The following is a 27,080-nucleotide window of genomic DNA, read 5'->3' as shown; positions in this document are numbered from 1 at the left end:
TTGAGGTTGATTTAATACACTTGAGCTGTTTAAAGATGATTGAATCCACATTTGTAATGAGTGGAGGAGTTATATGGGAAATGCTCTTGGTTTCACAATTCAGATAGTTTAGGATAGGAGTGTCCAACTTTGGCCATGTTGAAGCCATGTTGGTTGAGGAATTCTGGGAGTTGAAGTCCACAGGACTTAAAAGTGGCCAAAGTTGGACATCCTGATTTAGGGCTATTACACAATTGGAGCAGTTGCAAATATTAGGGGCACAATGTGGCCTGCATTGTTCTCCTAGGCTAAGCCTTCTTTACCTGTGTGTCTAAGGAGTCTATGTTGCAACCACTGCTGAAGATACAATTTCTTAAAATTAATTTTTATACATGGAAAGGCTGGGGTGCTATTCTGTCTCTTGGGACTAGCTTGTAAAAAAAATTCTACAGCTGCATCAGTAACAGGATGGAAGTCCTTTGTGTTCTAAACCAGGGGTCCCCAACCTGTGGGCTTTGGCCCACTATTGATCCAGTCTATTTGAAACCAAGCCACGTTAGTGGCTGGCGCATGCGCATATGCACAAAGCTTCACTTGTGCAAACATTGCAGGGGATCGCAGCCCCATTCGGCCCGACCATTGCGGATGCTCAGGGCCCCCCTCGTGTGACCGTTGCAAGCACTCTCAAACCCACTCACGCGCATGCACCTGCCCCTCCCATGAAACCAGTTCCTCTCTCCTCCCTCCCCAGGCTGCCAACCAGGAAAGATTGAGGAACTCTGTATTAAACACCCTGGGTCAGACTCTTTTGGAGTTCTTCACAGTTCAGCCCAACTCTTCATCCCATTCCCACATTTTTTTTTTCTCACAGAAATACTGCACAGAAGATTTAATAGGCAGATACATACATTGTCACATTGTCTTTTTCTATTAAAAGAAGGAGCAACTGGTTTCAACTTCTTTATTTTTTTTTCCTCATGAATGTAACCATATAAAAACCATAAGTTATGAAAGTCACACTATGTCAGCTTTCCAAGGGCAAGGGATTAAAAAAAACACCATCACCCTCCACAGATCTGAACAGGAAATTTAAGAGGGAAAAGTACAAAACCGTCAGTGAAAAAACAACACCCACAAAATGGAGATGCCTTTTTCACCACACCGCCACGTGCCCTCTTGATTTAAAAAAACCTGTTGGGATGCCCATCCTGCTGACTGGACGCCAAATTGATGTATGTACCCCCGAAAACCAAGCAACGTTTGCACTAGAGGTGGTGACAAGGAACAGTATTACACTGAAAAAAACAGGCTGGGAGAGAGTAAAATTTTAGGCAACACAGTTTGGCAGAGAAGACCAACAATGATTTAACAAAAATAAAAATTCATGATGGAAGCCTGCTGTTGGCACTCAAGCCTCAGAACAAACGGACGGACAAACCACGTGCATGTCTTCAATTGTGCTAACAGCCTCAGTTCCTGGTAGCTGGGGAAAGGGAAGCCTTTTGAAAATAAGGGGCAATGGGATTTGGGGTGGGGGAATCTTGGCTATTTCCCCCTTTCCTCTAATACTGACCCTCTCCTTGCTGGCCCAGAGTGCAGCTATAGGGAACTACACAATGAAATGAATTAGTGATACGTCAACGGAATAGGATGACAGAGAGGATTTGCTCTGGGTGCAAGGTTTGTTGAAGGAGGAGAAAAAAAAATCTGTGGGAACAAAGGGGCTAACGCATCCGGTAATCCGTCGAACACGACAGCTCACACAACTGCCCCTTGAAGTCCAAGTCAATGGTGAAGTCCAGATCTCGCTGCATACGGAAAAAGAAAATGAGTTATAACATTTTTTTCCCACACAATGTACTCTACCACACACAGGAAGTTCAATCTCATCTCCATTAAGAGACAAGGAAGATTTACTTCTCATTCCTGTGCTACAAAAATTGTTATATTCCCTTTTCAGAATGTTAGCATGCATTTTGTTGTATTCCTTAACTCCTTCATCACATAACGTGGCTACTGGGACAAACAGGACTGAATTTTAAATCCTTTCCCAATAAATTTTCCACAGCTCCTTCTTGTTCCTCGCTCTCATCAATCTATTTTTTCCAAGCAAAAATAAATTTTGTTGCATCAAACACAACACAGGGTAACCACACACTTCAGAATGGCAATCTCCAATCAAGAATAAACTCTTGTTAAACAACCCGTAAGAACTTGAATATCGATGCAGCAAAAGTTAGCCCTGGAATGAATATAGCAGGAGGAACTTCTTGCAGTAAGGTAAAGAATCCCTGTGGATTTTACTCTGCTAGTCATTGCTGACTATCAGGGGCGGTGCTCATCTTTTTTCAAGGCCATTGAGTCAGCGCTGTCCAAAGTCATTTCTCCAGTCATGTGGCCAGCCTGACCTCACAGAGCGCTGTTACCTTCTCACCGAAGTGGTACCTATTTATCTACTTGCATTTGCATGCTTTTGAGTTGCTAGGTTGGCAGGAGCTGGGATAAGGATGGGAACGCACCCTGGTGCATGGAACTCGAACCTAGGCTGCTGACTTTCCAGCCGACAAGCCCAGTATCTTAGCCGCTAAGCTACTGCACTGCCCCACTTGCTGCAGTACATAAGCTTAATACGTTTAATTTTTGGAACCTAAATATTAAACTCAAAATACACTAAATCGGAACTTTAAGCTTGACAAATCTGGAAAGACTTTAGAGTTCCTGCATGACACTTTAAGCGAGAAAGCCCCAAGTCCCAATTTTATACAGTATTAATTTTATACAAGATCCTGCAGGTGAGTTTTTAACAGTGTTTTTTTTTTTCAGAACCATCTTTTATATATTCACAAGCTTATGCAAATTTCATAAATTATGCCTGAGTCATGACTAAACCTATTTCTTTTCTTAAAATAATAAAAGCTACAGATTAGTTGGCCTTCTCCCACAAGCTAAGTGCAGTCAGTGGTGCATAGATGAGACAGAAAAGAAACTGGATAAACAAACGGGTAACAACATTCTAATGTTTTTTAGGGTTGAAAAATAAGAGGCCAATCACACTCCTTTAAAAAAAAATACATCTTATTTAAACCCCACCAACCAAAAGCATATAACTGAGGAAGAATGGGGAGATTAGGTTGGGGAGAAATCTATTTCAGATCAGCTTTTGGCCTGGATTATAGTAAGAAGCAACCAATTTTTCCAAACTGGAACTTCCTAGACCACTTGTCCCAAAGATGCTTTTTCAAGAAGCAACTGAACATTCTGGTTATTTTTTGAAGACATTTAGCTTCTTATCCAGGAAGCTTCTTCAGCGTTGAAGAAGCTTCTTGGATGAGAAGCAAAACATCTTCAAAGAAAAACCAGAAAGTCCAGTTGCCTCTTGAAAAAGCACCTTTGGGACAACTGTGACCTGGATGACTGAGAATCTCCATAGACTCCTAGACCACTTTTTTCATAATATTGGTGCTAGAGCCAAAGCCCATCTTAAGACCTGCTATCTTCTCCACACGTATTTCATTCATCAGGAACCTTACTTTAATTCATACATTGCCTACTCAGGAATATTTATAAGCTGCTCAAGAGCCAAGAAAATTGCAGGGACTTGTCCAGACAGTCTCCAAAACTGAAAGGAAGAGGAAAAAAATATTTCCACAGGAGTGTGTGTGTGTGTGTGTGTATCTCAAACTGACTTTTCTGCAGCAAGTTACCAAAGCATATATCTGCCACCAAATAATGTATACAGATATGGAAAATTTCCAGAATCAAAATAAAGTAACAAATATTACGAGGACAAAAACTAAACACAAATTTATTTCATTAAAATCTAAAGATCTCTGGTCCCCCTCTGTCACATTAAAATTATATTTGGGTAACCGCGTACACAAGAGCCTGTGGAGTTGCACACACAACTTTCAGGAATTTCGGGTTATGAATATTTATCCAAAACGAGTACTATGCCTAAAGTGTTATCACATAATAGCATTTTAGACAAACGTTCCATTCCAGAACAGAATGTTTCTCTGCTAGTTCGTCCACCACATGCATAGATAAATTTACCTAGACCAGAGGAACAGAACATTTCACGCTTCCCTATTTAATAGGAGTAAGTGCATCTTAATCAGAATTCCAGCCAACCATGGCCTTCTCCAGCAAACCATTTCATCTTTCTCCATCACTGCACATCCAACACTCCATGGCCGTCACTATACTTGTTCCTCGCTGGATTGTTTCTGGTTAGTTACCTTTTGCCTAATATGGCCTTTAGAAAAGAAGCATTTGTATTTTTGCAAATCAAAGAAACAAAGAAGCTTCTATAGACTCGATTTCTATTTGACATTGGAAGAAATTATGTCAACTTTCCAGAAAAACATTTCAGGAAAAGAACCACCCTCCTGACTCACATTGTTCTTGGCGTTGGGCTTCATGCCAATGGTGCCAAATATCTCCTCTCCTGTCTTCACTGTTAGATAGTCTTCCATGTAAAAGACTGTCTGTTTCCAGTGGGTATAGGGAGATTCAGGACCTGAAGGTAATAAGAAAATGAAACTGAACAGAGACGGCAGCCAGGAGGAATAAAAAAATGTACCCAAATACGTCTCCAACCATGTGCTTGATTTAGTTGATTATTGATATTTAGTTGATATTTTCCTCCAGATAAATTGAAGTCCTCCAATAATTCTACTTTTCAATCTCTCAATCAGTAAAATCTACAAGAATGCTACAGTGGAAGGATACCCAAGCTCCTAAAAAACCAGACTAGATTAACCTCTTCAATAGTCCTATCTATCAGCAATAGTTTAGTTCAGTGTTACTTAATCTTAGCCGCTTTGAGACATGTGAACTTCAATTCCCAGAATTTCCAGCCGATATGGCTGGTTGGGGAATTCTAAGAGTTGAAGCCAACTCAATTTAAAGTCGCTAAGGTTGAGAAACACAAATCTAGCCTTTCCAGTAGTGCTGCATTACTGTAAAATATTAACTAGTCATATTTTTAAACTGAAAATTCCATTGGTTTAGTTCTATCCTTTACCAGAATATTAACATTTTAACACCCAAACTCCCCCACACTGGATCAAAGTCCCTACTTGCCCATTTCCCACACTGAGGCAACAAATGCCCTTACTGGTAGAGAATCCAGTTCGTTTGTGGCATCGGGTAAACTCTATGTTGAAATAGGCGACCAAGGCATGGATGTAGTCATTGCGCTTCACTTGGAGACAGAAGGGGGATGTGAAGGTGAGATCCTCCACCTTCACTGTGTAGATGTCTACCTCCTGCCACAGGTGAATTGGAAGGAGAGAAAACAAGACAGGTTGAAAAAAGTCAACATACCTTCATTATCATCTATCATTCAAACAACATCTATCGTTCTTTCTTATAGCAAGCTCCTGCAGATTGCAAAAGTAGCAATCCTTTAGAGCCCTAACAGTAACATCTGAAAGCCAAATATTTGGAGGCATTCTGAGATGAACTAACATTTGACACAAAAAGTGAGCAATCTGTAAAGTTTTTAAGTGTTTATGCATCTGTGTAACCTCACTATGTTCACAGGTAGCCCGCTCTGATCTGGGCCATATGGCAACATATATCAAATCTGATTGTCCCCCCCCCTTTTTTTTTTCCTCTGGGGAACAGAAGAGAATACTCCCTTGCTGCTCTTCAATACAACAATTTAGCATTTGTTCTTAATCCCCATTTGCCTATTTCTATCATCTTCTCCTGGTTATATGCCAGGGCTCTTCTCTCTTGCCTACAAAATTCCCAAAAGGGTTGTTTGCATGCATAATCCAAACCAGCAAGTGTCACAGAAAGACAAAGCATAGAGAGGCCCTACCAAAAAAAAAGGTGAAGGGGAAAAAAAAAAAAGACAATGTTCCTAATGCAGTGACAGGCACTTACAATCTTTATCCACATGCCACCTAAATACCCAGTAAGATTAAGAAAGATTTAAAATGCTGGATAGTAAATCCTCTGGGTTGGCACTATATTTCCTCTAAATTCTGAAAAGTTCCTGGCATGCCACACTGAGCGGCCTTCTTTGGGGATAGCTTAATGTTCCCCTTAATCGGGATCACTGTGCTCGATATTGTTCAATGATTTTTATTGACTGGTCTGAAGACCTACAACAATAGAGAAAGGTGATCAATGCTAAAAGCAACGTATGACCAGTAAGCACCTAAATGCCATTTAAGGTAGGGCGTTCATAGCAATGGCGATTAAGAAAATCAAAGGCAGAAAAAGAGAGTATCCAGCCCATCATACCTTGATGAGACAGGCGTTAGTGACCAACTGCTTTGGGTCAACAACGTCCACCAAAGGCTCTTTGATTGCCACGTCTTTGATGCATGACATGTCAAATCCATATACGTTCTCCCACCCTGCAATAAGAAACACAGAGTTTAGAAGAGGTTCAGATTCTGGAAAGCCTTTGCACACTCACCCACTAACAAAGGGAACAATTAAAAAGAATTAAAAAGCAGAAAAAATGTTTTTCCCCTAAAAGAGTCACTAGGAAATATATTTCCCCCAAATGGATATGGCTCCTTATGTGTTCAAAGGGCCTGGCATCCTTTTTGGGAAAGAACTGGTACTTACAGTGGATCTTGTAATCTTTGTACTGCCGATCTTCAATAGCAGTGATGTACAGCGTGGCACGGTCTGGAAAAATAAGTCCATCTGGGGTCTGGCACAAAATGGATGGGGGAAAAAATTTCTTTATTAGAGGAGTGGGAAGGGGAGGGACACACAATATACATGTCAGAATTCCTGTTTCTTACTGTTATTCCCACTTTCAGAATAACAATACAGTACCAAAATACCCAAATGGCTTACAAGCAGTATAAATCATGCTAAATAAAAATAAAATAAGGACACTTCTAGGAACCTTCCCACAGTATCATGGGTACTAAGGACACTGTAAGGAAGAGGGGTAACTTAGAGAAGTTAACACAAGTGTTAATTATGAAAAGTAAAAATGAGTAACTAATCAGGATTCAAACAACATATTCTGACTTCTGCACAAATTACAAAAAGCAATTTATAATTACTGATACATGTCTGAGGTTTGAAACCATAATACATAAAGAGTCTTTAAGTGCAAAACAGGTAACATTCATTCTCAGAGCTTGTCATCCTCCAAGGTCCTTAAACTGGGGGTCAGGAATCTGTAGCCCTCCAGATGTTACTTAAATTCAATTCTTGTTCCCATCTCTACTAACACTGTAATTAGATCTTCAGCAACTCAGAGGGCTACAGATGTCACAGCGTGTTCTAGTGTAATAATGGTATTAGCATCGATAGAAAAACAACTTCCATTGAAATATACTCCTGAACAAGCTACCATTTCAGAATGAACGCCAAAGGGGCTGCCATCATAGCCTGAGTGACTACAACAGAAGTGGCTTAAATACTCAATTAGATACTTTTGCTCAATGAAGAAGCATGTTCCATTTGCCTTACTTTGAGACAGTCTTTACTTCAGATCAAATCTAATTCTGTATTACAGCCGAAACCAAATAAAACTTATTAAATAAAATATACACAACTGCAAGGTAGAATATAAAGAGTAAATTAAAGTATACCAGATTTTAAAAAAAGTCATACTTGCACTGCTTTTCTATTGGCAACAAACTGGTGTGAAAAAAAAGTTTGCAACTTTTACTTGTTCTTCCCTACTATTCCATTAAGAATGAAATTCGATTCTGTTTTATGTTTTGTAATTAACAGCCAAGGACAGATTTTTCATGAAGCATAAATGTACTTGGGAGACCCATAAGGCATAGCACTTTTGAAAACTAAATACCAGGAAACAGTATGGTTTATAATAAGGATAGATTTTTTTTATGTTAAAGACTACAGACTCTTAGGAACATAAGTCAGCTTGGGAGCAAAACATGTTATTATTCTCTTTCCCAATTTTTACCCAAGAAACTGCAGGTGAACTTTTGCCAGAGGTACAAATAATTATTTCTAACAGGGTTTTGAAAATGAATCAAGAGCTGAACAATCCCCCTGCTATTATAAATGGTGCCTTTCTGTCTTACTGTATTTTTAAAGGAATTAGTACTGTACTGTTCTGAAAGATTAGATGATTTAGGTACTGAATGAGTCTAATGAATCTGACTATAATCTTGAGACTTTACAGGGACAAGGTCACTCTGAAATGTTCTTTTGGTCAAGAGATGAATAGCTATTATTAGTGATGTGCAAATTTCTGAAATTGAAGCATCTTGTTGTGACCTTGAAATAGCTGTTCTGAGATCAAAACAGCTATTCCATGTGCAAAATGGCCTTCTCCAATTATTCTGGGAGTTTTTTGAGTTCAAAGTTCTTCACTTCAAACTAGAAATGCTTCCTAGGCTACCAAATAGTTCTTTTGCATTCAAAATGGGATGCTTCAAATTAAAATAAGTTTAAAATCAAAACTTCTGAACACATCTCATCATCATTATCCCACTACACCTTTGTCCTTTTTATCAAATGGAATTTTTCACAATCCAGATTTGAAAATAAGGTAAAGTAGGGCCAGCTTAGATCTAAGCACCGCTGGCAGAAACCAAGGACTGAGAGACTTACCAGCCACTTATCCCGGGCGTAGATGACAGTATTGAGCATGGACTCATAGAAGAGACAATAGCCCATCCACTCACTGATAATGATGTCAACCTTTTCCACAGGCAACTCCACTTCCTCCACTTTGCCCTTGATGATGGACACCACTTTAGTGGAGAAAAACCACATTTTAAAATTATGCTTGTAAATCAGTTTGGCAAAGATGATTTCTTCATATTATTAGCTCAGTCAAACCCAGCACTCCTAGTTGTAACTGTTAAGCAATCTCACAGGTTGTTAAGTGGATGGAGTCCCCGGTAAGAAACAATTACTTCACTAAAGTTGGGGAAACCCTGGGATACCTGGTGCAGGCTGCGGGCAGGTCTCTCCCTACTCAGGAGCTGAAACTCCTCCCTGCTGAAATCCAAGCAGGACTTTAAACTCCAAACTGGGTCACATGACCTGCACCGTGCCTTCTCCACCTCCCTGAGGCACCCTGTATTCCGTACCTTACCATGCTAACTTTCTGCTCAGGGACTGAAAATCCTGCTTGGATTTCAGCTTCTCCTTGTTTCTGGGGGTTGGCTGAAAAAGTACTTCTCTAAGGATTTCAGCTCCATGCCAAAATCTAAGCAGGCGTGGAACTGAAATGCTTTTGCAAGGAGCTCTTTTATTCAGCCCCCCAAAACGTAAGAATCCTCTTGGTAGGTAGCAGCATCTTGCAACCTTCCCTAACAGCTTCCCCACTGACTTTCTGGGAAAGCCAGCAGAGAAGACTGCAAATCAGGCCCCAAAACAAAGAATGACGTGTGGTCATTCTTCCGAGATGAGTTCTTTTTTGCGTACACATCTATAGACAGAATTTTGCCAAACTAAGCATTTTACTATCTGCATCTACAATACATTCTGGGATTTATTAGGGAGGGGGATGGTTTCACCTTCTTTCTTGCACACAAAATATCAGAACTGAGTTGTCTCTTATTCTCCCCCCCCCAAATCCACCTCCTAACTACATTCCATTGCAAAAATCATGATCACATGATCATGGGGTGCTTGGCAACCAGTTATAAGCACCGACAGGTTGCCACACATTCAGACTGCGACCATATGACTACAGTGTGTGTTTTTTTGTATTTTGCAACATCAGAAGTGCTTTACATAAGCTCATTGTTAATTTGAACCATTGTTAGCATGGTCCTAAGTTGAGGACTACCTCTAAACATCCTCTGCACAACAGTGGTTTTTTGGATACCCAGATAAGTGAAATTGAGGACCTTTTTTAAAAATGACTTTACTTACCATGGTCAAGTTTGTTGGCTTTGACGATTTTGACAGCATAATCAGAGATACTGGAGCATTCAATCTATTAGTTGAGGGCATAAGTGCGGAGCAGGATGGGAGAATAAAGAGAGATGTTTTATAAGATAATAAATTATATTTTTTCTTCCTAAATTAGTAGAAAACATCGCTGGAAATACATGTGATGAAATGGCACTAAAGAATGCCAAGTGTTAGTATAAAATTTCTCTTTCTCTTGCCTGTCATCCCAAATCTTCATAGAAATAAGTAAGATAGATTTGTACAACTTTAATAGCACTAATATAGTGCTAATATTTTTAATATAGGACTCTTAATCTCTGTCTATCAGAGATAACCATTTAGGATTCCATCAAATCCTTTCATCCATTTTGTATCCAATAGACTCCATCACAGAACAGGGGCCAATAGCATATGAGCATTACACTTACTCCAATGACCCGCTTGGCACCAGCCTTGGCTGCAAACATGCAAAGTATTCCTGTGCCACTGCCAACATCCAGGACCACTTTGTCCTTGAAGAGGTGCCGATTGTGAAACATGGAATTTCTGTAGGTCAGTGTACGGACCTCATCTTTCAGCATTTCCTAAGATGCAGAAAAAAGGCACATCAGGGAACTCCCTCAAAATCTATTTACACCCTCCTCCCCAAGATGGACAAGACTGCATCTCATTTTTCATACCCTAAGGCAAGATGAGTGGCAAACAAATTTAATAAATTAATAAATAACCACATCCCCACCAATTCTCTCACCTCATGGATTCCAAAGTGAGCGTAGGAATCAAAGTAATAATCCTTGGAAGTCATCTCTTCTGCTGTTGGTTTGCTGCTGCTTTCTGGCTGGGTGCACGAGACCTGGTGAAAATACAGAAATGCCCAAGTCATCCCAGGACCCCCTAATATAACTTACAATTTCTCCACTTAATTTCATATTTTTTAAGTAAATGTTTAAATATGTACTGCTCAGCTAATAATTTCGTATCAGTCAATATGATCTATAGATGCCTGATTAAATGGATTTTTAAAACACTGATACAACAATGTGCTTTCTTAACAATGTTCTGTGTGCAAGAGGCAAAACACAACAAACATCTTTTCAGAGGTGTCAATAGACTTTATACAAACAAGTATACTGCTTCTTTTAGAATTACAGTTTTTTACTCTTAGCAAATTCATGCAACTATTACATAGATGACGGCCATAAAGAAAAAAGGAGTATTAGTACCTTAGCTTGTAGAAATTCACTCATATCACCCTCTCACAAAATATTTGCAGTTTCTGAAGTAACCCTTTATTCAATTCAATGGTTTGGGGGTTTTTTATTTCATCAAGGGGAAACCAGAGTTCCAATGTCCTTTAGAAAATCTGTTGCTGATACTCTTCTTCTGAATATGTCACTGTGCATCTATTTTAATGAGGTTGAATAGTCTACAGATATTTCAAAAATTCCTTCTTCCCAAGGAACCAAATGTTTGGTTTACAAAATCACTCTGCTTGTATCCTAAAGAGGAGTAGGATTTTGCTTGATGGAGGTTATTAACACATTGAGGAGATACAGGTCAGGGTGGGTTCTTGGAAGTTTCATAAGCTGACAATGCGAAGGGTTAAGTGGGACTCATGTCAGAAAGGTGATGGGTGACCTTGCCATTTTAATGAGAATTTTAATGAGAATTTGGAAGGTAAGGAAAAAAACCACATGCATCTCTCTATGCCTGAGGTGGTCTCAAGATGCTATTCTATACTTTCTGATTTTAGGGAATGTTCTTTGTGCATGCACTGGGTCTAATTCTCATGTTTAATTTGGTTTACACATGTTCTACTAAGTAGCATTAAGTCTGTTCTGACTAATGGTAGCACTTTAGGCAGAAGCATGAACCAAAGACCAGTTATCCAGACATTTTAATCAAACATACAATGGAAATTCTTGGACATTTATTTATTTTTGCAGTTTTGTAGGTGGTGGTTGGTGGAACTGACAAATAAAATGAGGGGATAATTCTAAAAATTCTAAACAAATCAGACTGATTTCCAATTTAAGGGAATTTTCAAGGAGGAAATTAATCCCTTTTAACTTCTGGTAAACCAAGTTGAAATTGCTTAGTGGAATTAACTATTTTATCTTCCTCTAATTAAGATTTCTTAGTCAGAAGAACAGAGAAAGCAGGAAAAAATATAGCTCAAGGCTATATAAGACAGGCCATATATCACTTGAACAGGACATTTTCACAAGTTGCATTTTCAAGCATGTGAAACAGGTTGTAAATTTGGAGGTGGAATTTGAGCCTCTTTAAAAACAAACTTCTAGGGAGAGAAAACTATCATGGACTTAGATTAATATCTTTCACTTATTACTTAAGATTTCAGTCCTAGACAATTGCAACATACTTTAGCCGCTCCCAGTGTTGAGTGACTGAAAGCTATAGCTGATGCAGAGAACAGATGGCTGAATTCAAGGAAATAGGTCGTCACGTAGACGCTAGCAAAGGGTATCAGTATTCAAAATGGAAGGTGTGACTGGATGTTCAAAGTCCTGCCTCTTTTAATATGCATTGCAAACATGTTTCTATCTCTCTCATACACACAGGTAAAAAGAGGAGGTCTTTAATTGCTCCAGTCATGTCCATGATTTTGTCAACACTGCCCCCCACCCTCTATAAAGTGCATCAATATTCCTCTATCAATGCAGATCCTCTTTTTTCGGGGAAACCACTAAAAGCCATCTACAAAGTCACATTGAATTCTCACTGGAATTTCCTGGATTAGAACTCAGTGCTTACTCCACTCTTTTCCAACGTGGTGCCTTCCAGATATATCTATATTTAGTCCTCAATTTACAGATATAACACAGGCTGCCTTTCTTTGCAGCAGTCATTACGGAAACTCATTGCTCACTATAGGGAATTTTTGCCAAATACTGGAAATAAACACAAGTTCTTGGCCAAAATGTGAATATGGGATGCTGGAAAAGTGGGCCAGTTGCCGAGTGCCCAAAAAACAATCATATTAAGGGGCATTGGAACTTCAGAACTGGGTCATAAGTACCTTTTGGAAGGAGGGGTCCATAGCGATTTCAAACAGTCGCTAAGCAACTGATTGTAAGTCAAGGACTACCTGTATTTACAATTCCCAATGTTTCTACCCCACATGTCCAATAAGAAAGTTGCAATCCAACCAATTTTGAGGATGTTATCACTGGAGAAAGGCTACTTTATTATCACTCAGTCAGAAGATCCCATCTTAAACAAGATCCAGTCATCTGCTGCCCACTTCAAATAGCTGTGGCTCTTAAATTATTCCTGCTAAGATATTACCTTTTTCATGATCAGAACCCTAAATTTGAAAAGGAGAAGGTGAATCCACTTTTTTCTCTGCATCTAGAAAAGTGTCCAAAAGTCACAAATCTCCAACCAATAGATGGCCTACAAAAAATTCATACCATCTTTTCTGTGTTCCCTGTTCTGTCCTGGCCACTATTGCCCATTGAGGTTGTCCCGTTGTGTATAAACATTTCACCATGTAGAGTCATTGCCTAGCAGTGTGATATAGTAAGCCCAGCTGATTTAAACCATTTTATAACTAATCCTATACATGTTACTAGACTGCTGGGGGCTACAGATTATAAGGAGCAGCATTTCTAAGATAAGATATAGATAATACTAAGTAGCTTCCTCTTTCTATTACTAGCTTGGTTCAATCACCACCATGGTGTTCTGGAGCAAGCATGACTACCAAGATATAGTGCCTTATGAGCACTATATGAGATGGGGGACTGAGTCAAGTTATTCGAAGTCCTTGGCTGACATCAGAAAGCTAAACAGAAATAGTTCGATGGGATGCATTGAGAAAATTCTGCAGGTACAACTGGGAAGTAAAGTATTTTTGCAGAAGATAATGGCAAATCATGTCCATACTGTTACCAAAACTTCTACGCAGGTTCTCTGTGTAATCTCCAAGAATTGAGCTCAACTCAAAGAGGCTCTTGGCTCTATACAGACAAGTCCTAGACTTATGATCACAATTGAGCCCAAAATATCTCTTAATAAGTGAGACATTTGTTAAATGCATTTTACCCCATTTTACGACTTTTGTGACCTCAGTTGTTAAGTGAACCACTGTAGTTGATAAGTTAGTATGCCGGTTAAGTGAATCTGGCTTCCCCATTGGCTTTGCTTCTCAGAAGGTGATCATATGACCTTGGGACATGAACTAGTTTCCAAGCATCTGAATTTTGATCACATGGGGAAGTTGGAAAGGTCGCAACTGTGAAAAACAGTGATAAGTCAATTGTTTCAGTGCCGTGGTAACTTTGAACAATCACTAAATGAACTCTTTTAAGTCGAGGACTACCTGTATTAAATACTAACAAGCCATAAGAGCACAATATTCCTTTCATCCAGGTTGCTCAAACCCATCTGGAGGGCACCAGACTGGAGAATTTTGTTTTCAAGGTTAAATCCTCAAGGAAGTCAAATTGTTCCCATATTTGCAAAGCTTTAGGCAACCATAGAGAAGTTTTTAATGGAGAAGTTTTATCCTGATCTTTTGATGTTTTATGCTATCCTTAATTGACTTTTTATAGTTAATACAGCCTTGGGCAAAAAGGGGATTGATAAATATTATAGTAACAGAAAAATGACAAATGAAATGCAACTCAACAAACAAGCAATATGTCACAACAAATTTGCTCTTCCCCTTAGCGGTTGTTGCAAGACCTCAGCTGTATGGATTCTTTACCCCCAAAAGAGGGGAAAAAACGGGGAGTTAAAGATCAAGTCTCTGTCCATTTGGCTAGTCAGATGCTGAACAGAGTGAAGTTCGAACTAAAGTGCACCAGCTCCATTTGATGGGAAAAAAATTTCTGACTGACAGAAATAGATAAAAATTTGCTATTTCAGTCTTCTTAGTACCACCATATAGGAGATCAGCTTTTTGTCTCTCCCCTGCCCACCCTCCACTCCCAATGCTCCCAGGGCAATTCTGTCTCATATTCCCACAATGCACAGGAAAGTTTGGCAGGCTTTATCATTAATGGCCTACCTCCTGAGCTGCTCTACCCCCTGAATGTCCCCAGGAGCAGGGAGCTGCAATAAAAGTTAAGGAAAGAATGATCAAGTGCCCCCAATGCAACCAACACCCTGGCTTAGAACCCTCCAGCTCTGCCCCACAAAACTCTCTCCAGTATGTCAATGTTGGGCAGTTAACATTTTGTTTAAACTGACCAACATGAGAAAAAGAGGGGGGGAACCCTGAGATACAAACCCTTTGCCAATACATCAACTAGAAAATAAGTTTGGGTTTTTTTTAAAACAAAGATGCAGTGCAAGACAAATATAATTTGATGCCCATTATAATAATTTCTATGTCTGAGATAAATGATAAAACTTGAAAAGTGGTTATTTAGGAATAGATGCTCATAAAACCTCATGGGACAATACTTGGGCAGCACATCAAAAGTAGCAGGTATGTGAAAATAAAGCAGCTGAGCTAAGTGCAAGTAGTCTGTTTTTTGACCTAACATCCACAACTCCTCCCAAAATATCAAGGAATGCCTAAACATTTTCTACCAACACCCTGAGAAAACAGTAGGAACTGTTTTCCACTTCCAAAAGTAAAAATAAGTGTTGTAGCAGAATACTATTATTGTATTTGCAGCTTTATCAATGGATCAAACAAGGATAGGCTCTAGTCAGTTTCCACTAAGACATAAATACTGTGTTTCCCCGAAAATAAGACCCTGCCTTATATTTTTTTGAACCCTGAAATAAGCGCTTGGCCTTATTGCCATGCACTCAAAAGCCCGATTGGGCTTATTATCAGGAGATGTCTTATTTTTGGGGAAACAGGGTATATGTCCTTTATATAGGCAGCAGGGTGAACAATTTGAAATAAATTACCTGGTCCATATTTTCAACCAGTATAGTTTAATATTCACTGCACACACAAAAAAGGTATGGTCATGAACCCCCTTCTTTTCTCACCCTGCACTGTTTAGTCACTCAGACTGAACAGGCACTGCATCATAGGATTAACTGAAAGATATGGACTAAAAGATGCATACAGAAGCAAGAAAGAAAGAACAAGAATGTAAACTAATTCTGTGAAGAAGGGGGCAAAGAACCAGAAAGTAGGTATATTCTACATCTAGAACTTATGGGAAATAGTGTTTAGTTAGTCCTAGCAGTTTGAGAGAAGGGCAGTACATCTAAGCAAGAGCTACAAAAGCAAGGGGATACTATAGATGCAATTTTAGCAAAAGGCAGATGCGAGGGGGACTAATGAATGATGCATCACCAAGCCGGCTACACAGCAAGGAAAGATTTGGCCTGAGCTCAACCACATCCAGGGTTGAGCACTAGCCTAGTGTTCATGTACTCAAAGGATATTTACATCTTCTAGCGGAGTCTGCAGGCTCATCCCATTAGCCAGCGTGGTTACAAAATTCTAGGAGAGAGAGAGTAACAAGGGAAAGAATGTCAATTCGGAGCTCAACGGGAACTGATCCGGAGCCTGGATCATTTTAACAACTAAGATTTGGAGAGGGAGTAAGGCAAATAAAAAACTGATAAAAGTTGATCAACAAACAAGGAAGCAATTCTGGGATGTCTTTCTATGTGAGGGCATTAATGGTAGTTTCCTGCTAGGCTTGCCAATGGTATCCAGAAAGAACAATTTCCAGAACTGGAAACCAGCATTTAGGATTGCAACAATCCATCTGGAATCACATTATGTGAGATGGGCAGCTGTATTAATTGAATAAATAACAGGGCGGACAAATGCAAGATCGGAGAGGAAGTCTTTAGAAGTATGTCCTCTATGGTAAAAATAAGCTAGCACCCCTCTCTCCCAATAATGTATGCAATTTCTATTCAACCATATCACTAAATAGAACTATAGCACACAGAGCAGGGTTGCCTCCAGTCACAAAGAGGCTTTTTATAGGATTATCACAATCCCATGCCAGGAATAGAAAAAAAAAAAGTCATCTGAAATGCCAGCAGAGTTGCTATGCCAGACATCAAGGTTTCAGTTATACACCTATCAAATGGCAGCTCTTTCCACCACCTATTCCCCTTCAGTATGTTCAGATACAGCATTCCAAGAGGAATTGAGAAACACAACTGTACTGGAAATAGCTACTTAAACATTCAGAAGGTGAAACAGAATGCAAAAGTTGCAAGGGTACATAAGAAATTGCATGGGAGACATCCATTAGGTGATAGGGCCTCCTCATGTGATATTCCTGTTTGGGACCACCTTGTTCCCCACATCCTTAGTAATCTTTATAATTATTTCCATAATACTCTTATAATTTGTCAGCTGACATATATGCAGCAGTTATACCACAAGATGTCAGTACTAGCCTACTCCTCAGGAGGTAAAACTGTAGGATTTCTTTTGGTAGCTTAGTGTGAGTTACCTGTGTGCCAAAGCCAAGCATCATCACTACATGCTTTCTAGCTACAACTACTCTTACATTTGGTTGAAGGAGAATTAAAGCAACCAGTTATCTATTGAGATGATAATCTTCTTTAACAAATGAAGGCAAATATATGTATCCCAGGATAACGTTGCAGGATCCAATCCAGCCTAGAGAGAAGTTCCCTGAAGATGGGCTCCAGCATGAGTACGAAAGCTCAGAAGACAAAAACCTCTGGCCCCAGTGACTGACCCAGATTAGATCCTGCAATCTTCTTTAAATTGAAGGCATTGAAAAAGAAGCTAGTAAGTCACTTATTACAGTTTATTTGGATTCCTATATCAAGCAAGGGGTTAAACTCAATGGGCTTAATCAGCTTTCAATTCATGAACTTTCAAAGTAGTCCCCAATAAGAAATATATGTTGAATGCCGAGATCAAGAAGCTTGGTCTAAATGGATCATTTCAATTCTATGGGCACTATTAAACCAAAAACTAAAGGGGCAGTTGGGATTGGGGAACATCTAAAATAGGATGACCTGGAAGATGGTAACAAGGATACTTTCCCCAGAGTCAACTATTGGGCCCCGTCATTCCCATTCTAGGAAGAAAACCAGCAAATGAAAAGGATCCCCAACAATGGTGTTTCTGTGACAATGTGAATAGGACAGGGGTGGGCAAATGTGGCCCTTTTACAACCTGTGGACTTCAACTCCCAGAATTCCTGAGACAGCTTGAGTTGAAGTCCACAGGTTGTAAAATGGCCACATTTGCCCACCCTTGGAGTAGGAGATACTTCAATTTCTCATTTAGATATACAGTACATACAGGTAATTCTTTCCAACTTTTTTCAACCTCTGTCATCTGCCAATTTAAATAATTCATCCACTCTTCATCCAGTCTTCTTCCAAAATTTGCAGCTCCTTTAAGTCTATAGACATTGTAACCTCTGATGTCCTAACCTCCCAAGTTCAGTTCCTACTCACTATGAGTTTTGCCTTTCACCCAAATCTTACCCCAGCCTCATCCAAGCTTTCTCCCGGAGACCCTGGAATCTTACCTGCCCTCAAAAGATCATTTGTGCAAATCATAACACATCAAAGCAGTTCCCCCTAAAAAATTGCCCATTTTATTTGTGAGGCTTAGCCTCAGAAACGTTTTCCCATCCAAAGTAAACCTACATAAAGTGTTCGGCTACCGTAAGATGCAAGAACCCTCCTAGCATAAGGGAACAATGAGCCAGAAGGCAGTAACTCATCACAAGGCATCAGAGATTTTAAGAAAAGATTGGGCATTACCATTTGTCTGAAATGATATAGGATTTCCTGCCTGAGCAGGGGGTTGGACTAGAAGACACCCCCCCCCCCAAAGATCCCTTTTCCCACTCTTATTCTATATTCTAAATAGAAAAGAGCCTCCTTAGGACAATGAGCACAATAGGCCTGTCAAACTAAAGAGCAACCATCCTGAGGGAAGCAATGGCATTAAGGCCCACCGTTTCCTTTCAGACAGAAGACGGGGGGGGGGGGTTAAAATTTAAGAGGTTAAGGGACCCCTTCACAAAATCATGGGTGGGAACAGGCACCCTTTTTACAGGCAAATTTAGGAGGCTGAATAATGGGCTGGAGAAAAGGAGCAGATGGGACTTGGGCGAAGGAGATCCGTCTGGTGGGGGTTGAATCTGTATTTCCACAAGCGGGAAGGATTCGGCAATCCGTAATTTGCCCATATTACGAGGAACCAGCAAGGGCGCCAAGGAGGCAGCGGGGCAGCCCGTCGAAAAAAGCCGGAGCGCCGGCGAACAAAGAGTTCACTATCTGCGGCAGCAACGGGGGTTTATTTTCCCAGCAGAAGGGAGCGCAACTTAATGGGGGGGGGGGAGAGGGAGGGGTGGCTGCTGCTGCTGCTGCTCCTACACCGAAGGGTCGACGGGCCGCGGCGGGAAAAGCCAATCCATCCGGGGAGCAGGAACCCCACGCGGACGATTAAGGAGGATCCACGGCGGGGGGGGGAGCGGGGGGGGGCGGAGCTCCAGGGGCCTCCCCCGGGCCACGGGGGGCGGGGCCCAATGGAGCAGGCCTGCCATGCGGCTCCCATGAGGAAAGGACCCGTTAAAGTGGGGGCGGGGGGGGGAGAAGCGTGAGAGGTTTTCTGCGGAACGGGATCGAAAGGGGAACCTATTAGATTTGAAGCAACCGAGGCTTTCCCGCCTAAGATAGCCAGCAACAGCGCCATACACGAATCTCGGGGTGGGGGGTGGGGGTGGGGGGGCGAGGGAAGAAGCACCTTTTTGCCCTGACCGCCCCCCCCCCCACTCCTATGTGTGGACGATCCGGAACGGGGGGGGAGGCGGCGGCGACGAAGAAAATGGAACCTTTATGGGAGGCAGTGGGGGGGGGGAAGAAAAAGGCGGGGGTGGTTATTTAAAGGGCCGCTAGAAGGGGAAAAGCAGCGAGGGGTAGGAAGTGAAAGGGGTCTCGGTCACTCGGAGGGCAGACGCTCCCCAGGAGCCCAGTCAAGCCTCGGGGGGGGGCTGGGCTTGTCATCTGGTGGGGGTCTTCGGAGGGGTCTCGGTTGAGCAATCCCTCCCGTTCCTATCGCTTTACGAGGTTCTGGAAGAGACTCGGTGGGTGAAGGATTAGGGCCTCCGGCTTCCCTGTTCTTTCTCTCCCTCCGCTACCCCCCCCCCACTCCCTCACCTCCATGATGCAGTTTGCAGCCTCCGCCATCTTGCGAATGAGACAGAAAAAGAGAACCACTGGCCGGACTCCCCCAGCCTCGTTCAGTCGAGGGGAGGAGACCGGGCGTTCCATTGGGCCGCCTCTCCGTCACTCGAAAAGGGGAGGGAGGGGAAGGAGGGCAGCCCCGCCTCCCAGGTTTTCATTGGTCGGTGGGGGTCTCCCTCAGTCAGTCAGGAAGGGAAAGGGCCCTCCCTCACGCTTTTTCAAACCGTATTGGGCGCATTTGGAGGAAAGGTTCGGCGCGCGCAGGCTCCTTTTTTCTTTTTTTTTTTTGCGGCCCATAGACACAAGTGGGAAATGTCGGGGAACGCCTCCTCCTCATGTTCGTGAATTGCCATTGGTGAAATAAAGAAAGCTTTCACCAATAAGGAACAGAGGCAGTTTCTCGGATAATTTATTGGAGGTACGAAGATGTCACTCACTGCAAAATATCTGCGTTTCTCCGAACCTCTGGTGTCTTAACTTCTAAGGGGCGGGAAGAAGCAGCGCATTGATTACCTGAAGTGGCTGTCAAAGAGCGTTCGCATTCAATCCTCGTATTGCAACCGATGCCACTATGAGGGAAGTGCAATATGACAAAGGACGGGAAGGAGGAGGCGCCATTTATTTTGAAAGGGAAAGAGCAGTGGCTCCTTGCAATGGCCTTCGAAGATGAATATGCCCATCCGAAAACACGATTGGTTATCGAAGTGCCATTCAACAGCAAAACGTCGCTTATTAAACCACTTTTTTGTCTTGGGGTCGAATTGTTTACAATATATTTCATTCGCTTTTCAGCGATCTGTTGGCCATTTTAGATAACGCCATTGGTAGTCAATCAAATATAGCAGGAGTAGTAATTAGTATACCAATTCAGTGATTTACATTCATCTTCCACGTTCTGAGAAGACCGAAGTCCTTTTACTCATAGGTAAAGACACTGGCAATTGGTTGAAATTAGGATCAATTAATAAACTAACAGATATCATTGGCTGCTCTTGTGATCATTCATAGGGCGCGAACCGTCTCCACCAACGAATGAAAGCTTCCTGGAAAATAAGGGGAGGGCCTTTTTAATTCTCTCGTAGAAGCTGGTTGGTAGAAGTTTGGCTCTTTCCTATTGGTCCGACATGAGACCATTGACAAAAATGTGTTCGACGAAGTTGAGAAAACTTCGGGTGAAACATGCTGGGTGGCTTCATGGCCACCGCGGAGGAAGTGTTGTTTTTTAAAGCAAGGTTGACAAATGAAAAAAGTAATAAAATAAAAATCTCACGCAACTAAATCTGTTATAAATTCTATGGTGCATAAAACCTCATGCATGGGGCCACAGCTCTTAGGTTTTGTATAAATAAGCTAGCTATAGTGTTTTTTTCTTCCACATTTTTCCCCTAGAAACTTGCCCATTCTGTGGCTGTTTTGAAACCGGTAAATTTTGCCTTTTCAATTAAGCTATCGTGTGGGTGAATAACAGACATAGAATATAAATCAGGCAAATTTTATAATGTTTATCTCTTAATTGCTTCTCATTGAGGGCCGTGGAATAAAAGCAGAGGTAAAATAGTACCTAAATACAGGTAGTCCTTGACTTACAACCACAATTTGAGCCCAAAGTTTCTGTTGCTAAGCAAGACAGTTTTTAAATGAGTTTTGCCCCATTTTATGACTTTTCTTATCACAGTTATTAAGTGAATCACTGTAGCTGTTAAGTTAATAGTATGTTTGTTAAGTGAATCTGACTTTCCCACTGACTTTGCTTTGTCAGAAGGTCATCAAAGTTGATCACGTAACCTTGGAATAGTGCAACCATCATATATATGAGTCAGTTGCCAAGTGGCCATGTTTTGATTGCATAACCATGGGAATGTTGCAATGGTTGTAAGCATGAAAAACAGTCTTAAGTCACTTTTTTCAGTGCCATTGTAACATTGAACAGTCGCTAAATAAACAGATACTACAAGATACCAGGTACTACGAGGACTACCTGTTTGTTCTTTGTTCTTCATATCAGCTTTAAGATCTGCATAGTTTATAACTCGGCTTACCACCATATCAATCATTTCAGGTCTGATGTCCTGCCTACACTGTCTTCATTAATCTATGTGGGTTAATATTTTGTACCCCAATTTATCTGTTCTACCCTGTGACTATTAATATCCCAACAATAAAAAAATTATTTTCCTGGCAATCTCCATCTACTTGTGACTTTCCATCTTTCTCTAGCCTCCCCATTTCTTTTTATTTATTTTTTCAGTTACTTCCTTTTACCCAGTAATCTTCTTTCCCTTCAAACTTTATCCCGCAGTCTTCACATCGATTCTTCACATCATTACCCCCATTGTTCAGCTACAATCAATTTTTTAATAAACTGTTCTGTCCCTACCTGATATTTTTACTCTTGGTTTTCATTCATTATAGGTAGCCCTCAACTTACGACCACAACTGAACCCAACATTTCTGTTGCTAAGTGAGAAATTTGTTAAGTCAGTTTTGCCCCATTTTACAACTTTTCTTGCCACGTGTGTTAAGTGAATCACTGTGTTTGTTAAATCAGTTAACACCGTCATTAAGTTGATCCAGTTTCCCCATTGACTTTGCTTGTCAGAAGATGGCAAAACATGACCCCTGCATGGGACACTGCAACCGTCATAATTGGGAGTCAGTTCTCAAGCATCCAAAAGTAAATCATGTGACCACGGGGATGCTGCAACGGTCATCAGTGTGGAAAATGGTCATAAGTCACTTTTTTCATTGCTGTTGCAACTTCGGTCACTAAAGTGAACTGTTGTAAGTCGAGGACTACCTGTACTTCCCATCTACCACGTTGTCTTTTTTTTACTTCCGGATCTCACCGTGCATTTATATCCCACCTGCTTTTTTGGGCTTTCTTTCGAAAGCAATTTCCAGGAAGCCTCAATTCTGTTCTTCCCCCCCCCCCCCGCCACCCCCGCGTTCTTGTGACGCTTCTCCTTTAAGTCCTTGGAACAACCTCCTGGGCGTGGCTTCGGGGTCTGCGTGGTCTTAGCGGTGGAACTGGGTGGGGGGGGTTTGGGAGTCCTTAGACTTCGGCTCCCGAGAGGTAAGTGCGAGCGGGCTTCCCCAGACTTTTCCAAGACATCGGGGTCCTCCATCCCCTTTAAAAGGCCCAAAGAACCTTGCTGGTTGTTGGGTTTTCTAATTCACACAACCTTTTTATTCATTCCCAGCTCCTTCCTGCATCCCCGATTTCTCACGGGACTGAATGCTTCAATGCTCCTCTGCAAATCTTGTGACGTTGATTTCCCTCTTCGTTGTCATTAGTGTAACCCCCTCGCAAAACCCTCCCCTCCCGGGCAACTGAGAGGCACAAATTTGGTCTCCCCAAATCTGAGATCTTTCCCCAATTCTCCCCCCACACACACACACACACACTCCCGTTCCTGCTTCCTGCAGCTCCTTAAAGGAACTTAGTTTGCCTGTTCTTTCCTTTGCACGTCACCCTGTCCAAATAAGGGGCTCAGTGTATCAAACGGGGATGGGAGGGGGAGGCCATCGTTGCTTTTAGCCCATTGTCTTAAAAGAGTTGCTTTTAATGATTTAGCATTCTTCTTTCCTGGCTGCGCCCAGGAATCTTATAGAGTCTCTTGGCTAACTCCCAAATGAACCCTCTTTGGAAAGTTCCAGGATATAAATCCCTTGCAACCAACAACCCCCCCCCCCACCGGCTAGGCGATTTCCACCATCTTACCCTGTTCCTTCCCTCAGCTGTTGCTGCTACTCCAGACTAAAAGACAAGCATCTCAAAGATCAGGGGTTGGAAGAGCCAGAGGGAGAAAAAAAATTGGCTTATAATGGTTTAGAACAAGGTAGGCCAGCAGCTGGCTGGGCGAGGTTGCAAGACAGACACATGACATATTGGGGGGTGGGGGGTGGGCAAGTTTAGATAAAACAAGGAACTAAAACGCAGAAAAGCTCTAAAATGCCACCTGCTGCAATGGTCCTGAGCAGCTGTTGGCCTGTCTTTTGACCATGTCTTCCTTTCTCTTTCTCCAGGTTAGGCCCTGAAACCCCCTCCCTACCCCCAAGTCTTCTTGCCCTTGCTTTCATCTTCTTGAGGCCATGCCACTGACCCGCAGCCTGTCCGTGACCTCCCTCTCTGGGTTAGAGGACTGGGAAGATGAACTTGACCTTGATAATGCCATTCTTTTCGAAGTGGCTTGGGAGGTAGCCAATAAAGGTATGTGATGACTATTTTTAAAGAAGATCTTGGGAAAATGATCAGGTTTCCAAAGTTGGGGGAGGAGAGTATTTGGGAATTGGAAGGCCTGAATTTCTTGTGGGAATATAACTGGGAACAGATTCTACAGAGCTATTTGCAAGCCGAAGTATGAGCAGTATTGAAAGAACTGAGACCAGAATTCAAGTATCATTTTGATCATGTGACCATGTGGATGCTGCAACAGTTGTAAGTGTGAAAATCGGTCATAAGTCACTAGTCACATAAGTCACAAAGTTTCAGTGTAACTTTGAACGGTCACTAAATGAACTGTTGTAAGTTTGAAGACTACCTGTAGAAACGAAGACTTATCTGATTGCTGGTCAAAGACTCTTGGTTGAGCAGATAGTAAACGATAAGGCCTAATCGACCAGTATGTTGGCAACTCATTGAATTGTGGAAGGGCGTGATATGGAGACAAAAAAAATATGGGAAACAGGTTGTCCGTCTCTCTTTTTAAAAATGATTAAGCAGCATGCTGAATGTTAAAGCAAAAGGTTTGTATTTTAAAAAACACTCATTTGGGGGGACAGGAAGTTCATGTAATGTTGCAGTTCCTTCCAAGCAACATTGCTCAGCACTTTAGGAGATCCTTTAGGGCTTAGGCCTTTCCCCTCCCTTTGTTGTTCTCAGATCCTCCCATCCATAAATCTTTCATGTATGGGTTACTGCTGTCTGAGATGACCCTACCCTATTATAGTGAACATTTCCAGGGCAGTCCAGTTCAGCAAGCTGCTATCACTGTGTGTTCATTGAGAAGATCCTCTTCTGGAATCAGACGCTACACATCTGGAAGTTTAAGGCACTGTGATCCAAAGGATAATGTTTCAGGCTGACTTTCGCTGTAGTAACGTGGCTGTGTCAAAAAACCAGAAGAGTGCTATGTTCTTTAAAAAAGGATAAGGTTTTCCAGTAAATCTGAATATCTACCAATGTTACTATAAAACTATTCTCATGCCCTTGTTTTAGGAATAACCGCTTTTGAAGCTAATTAAAGATCTCTCGGCCTGCCTTGAATTTTGAGCATCTGCTGTGCATATTCTTGATGTATACTCAATAATATATCTGTGTGTGAAATACATACAACCCCCACTACCACAACCTCACCTGCATAATAAACTTTTTGAAATGTTATTCATTCCTTGAGAAACTGCATCCTTTTAGATTCTCAACTACAGCCCAGGATAACTACTTTGAACAGCAGGTGGCCAGTGAGCCCCAGACATATACTGAATTTTTTAGTGTATTAAAGATTATTCTACCTGGATTATTTTACCAAGCTCTCTAGAGTAGATCATGCCACCAGTCACCGAACATACGCAGGATGTAGGAAACCCAGGATCCTTTTTAAATAGTCCTGTTTCTAATTCTCAAAACCAGTAAAAAGGTGCTTTTGCCTGTATACCTTTGAGTAACTCTTGATTCCTGCTGAATACCTGCGTAAGTCCTTGCAGTTCACTTGGCAACATTTTTAAAAGTGATTTACTATTGCTTTTGTCCTAGGGCTGAAAGAATGACTAGCCTAGTGGCCTATGTCAACCACCTAGCTTCATGCCTAAAACAGGATTAGAACTCATGGTCTACAACAAAATGGTCTACAGAATTGTTGGTGCATGCAGGGACCTGGTGGATAACAATTGTAAACTAGAATCTGTTTAATGCAGCGAATCCTGCTGAATCCAGTGGTTTTCACTTCCAAGCCAATACAAATGGAATTTGTACTGTCATTTTTGCAAAGGAGAATGGGTTTTAATCCTTTTTATGAAGGTACATACCTATATACTATACACCTATTAGATTTTGAAATGCCACATTTCACTTTAAATATTTTATCACCAGGAATGACCATGTCAGAAAAATATTTTAGACAACCACTTGTATTTTCAACTAAATGTTGCAGCGTGAAATTCTGCTGGTCAAGCTTTTTGTCCCTTAATTTCATACATTTCCTCTGTTTTTAATCTGCCTTCTCAACAAACTATTAGTAGAATGACTTTGTGATCTTTTCCCACATTTTTTTCCTATTTTTTTAAAAAAAATCTGCATAGGGCCTTTCCCTGAATTTACCACAGGTGTTGCCTTTTTCTTGTCAATGGGTGACATCATTTTGCTACTAAAGATGATGATCTTCATTGGAATAAGATGATGATACTCAGGGCTATCTCGGCCTCTGCACAAGGTAGATGCCTCGGTTGTTCCCTCAGAAAAGGCTACCTGCATATTTTGTGGCCTATCTCTGTCCTTCGCCCTGTGATCATTTGCAGAACTCTCTCATCACTTATGTCCAAGTAAGTAAGTAAGAATAAAGAGGCATAAGGGTTTTTTTTGCTTCAGGCAAGAATATTTCTTGGAGAAGCCTTGGATCCTCTGAACAGATTGCAAATACATTCAGTAAAGGCTACGTTCACCATGGAATGCAGGATACGAAATCTTGGGTGTGTGATGCAGGCACCCAGAGAAATGGGACAGAGTTCAGCTTATTGTTCATTTTCCCCTCTCTGGACCTTTAGTTGACAACTGACTGCAGCTCCAAGGTGAGACTGGCCTAGAGCTATAGAGAGAGAAGCAATGCCCTGTCATATCTATGTGAGAGTACTTCATTTGCCTAGTTCTAAAATGCCTTAGAAAAGCATATCATATAATTGATGTATGGTAGGAAGGCCAGCCGGAGCTGGTGGGACCATCGCTTGACAGTTGAAGGAAGCATTGAAGACCATCCTTTTGGCTGGTTTCTGGTAACATCTGTCATCCAAAGCCTAAAGGATATGGATTGTGGAATCTGTACAACTTATCTGGATGATGATTATTGGACAGTATTCGTTTTTTGGAAAAGAAGAGTCAGAAA

General features: G+C 41.3%; 2 protein-coding genes across 8 annotated transcripts in view; one reads left to right on the top strand and one right to left on the bottom strand.

Moving 5' to 3' along the window:
- Positions 1-926: 926 nt before the first annotated feature.
- Positions 927-20,300, bottom strand: PRMT1 (protein arginine methyltransferase 1). 5 transcript variants are annotated; one of them, XM_087891876.1, is made up of 12 exons: positions 19,960-20,014; positions 16,232-16,285; positions 14,882-14,925; positions 10,598-10,699; positions 10,275-10,430; positions 9,826-9,889; positions 8,551-8,693; positions 6,571-6,658; positions 6,238-6,353; positions 5,099-5,249; positions 4,377-4,498; positions 927-1,787 (listed from the first exon to the last, which is right to left on the bottom strand). In XM_087891876.1, the coding sequence occupies exons 4-12, from the start codon at positions 10,649-10,651 to the stop codon at positions 1,704-1,706; spliced, it is 978 nt and encodes a 325-aa protein (XP_087748002.1). In that variant the 5' UTR covers positions 10,652-10,699; positions 14,882-14,925; positions 16,232-16,285; positions 19,960-20,014; the 3' UTR covers positions 927-1,703. The 5 variants fall into 5 exon arrangements, with proteins under 5 accessions (XP_087748002.1, XP_034279199.1, XP_034279200.1 ...); XM_034423308.2 differs by having other exon boundaries at positions 16,228-16,285; positions 19,960-20,008; XM_034423309.3 differs by lacking the exon at positions 14,882-14,925 and having other exon boundaries at positions 19,960-20,057.
- Positions 20,301-22,928: 2,628 nt separating this feature from the next.
- Positions 22,929-27,080, top strand: part of GYS1 (glycogen synthase 1) — a 41,946-nt gene continuing 37,794 nt past the window's right edge. The window contains exons 1-2 of one of the 3 annotated variants that reach the window (XM_034423305.2): positions 22,929-23,059; positions 24,013-24,196. In XM_034423305.2, the coding sequence (XP_034279196.1) occupies positions 24,079-24,196 (118 nt within the window). In that variant the 5' untranslated portion in view covers positions 22,929-23,059; positions 24,013-24,078. Of the gene's footprint in view, positions 23,826-24,012; positions 24,197-27,080 lie in introns of all 3 variants that reach the window. The other 2 variants (XM_087891881.1, XM_034423306.3) reach the window with 2 other exon arrangements.

This window comes from Pantherophis guttatus, chromosome 4 (genome assembly GCF_059756535.1).
Source record: "Pantherophis guttatus breed Tessera chromosome 4, ASM5975653v1, whole genome shotgun sequence".
Lineage (NCBI taxonomy): Eukaryota > Metazoa > Chordata > Lepidosauria > Squamata > Colubridae > Pantherophis > Pantherophis guttatus.
The sequence above is the reverse complement of the archived record's forward strand: the minus strand, read 5'-3'. Positions and strand labels throughout refer to the sequence as shown.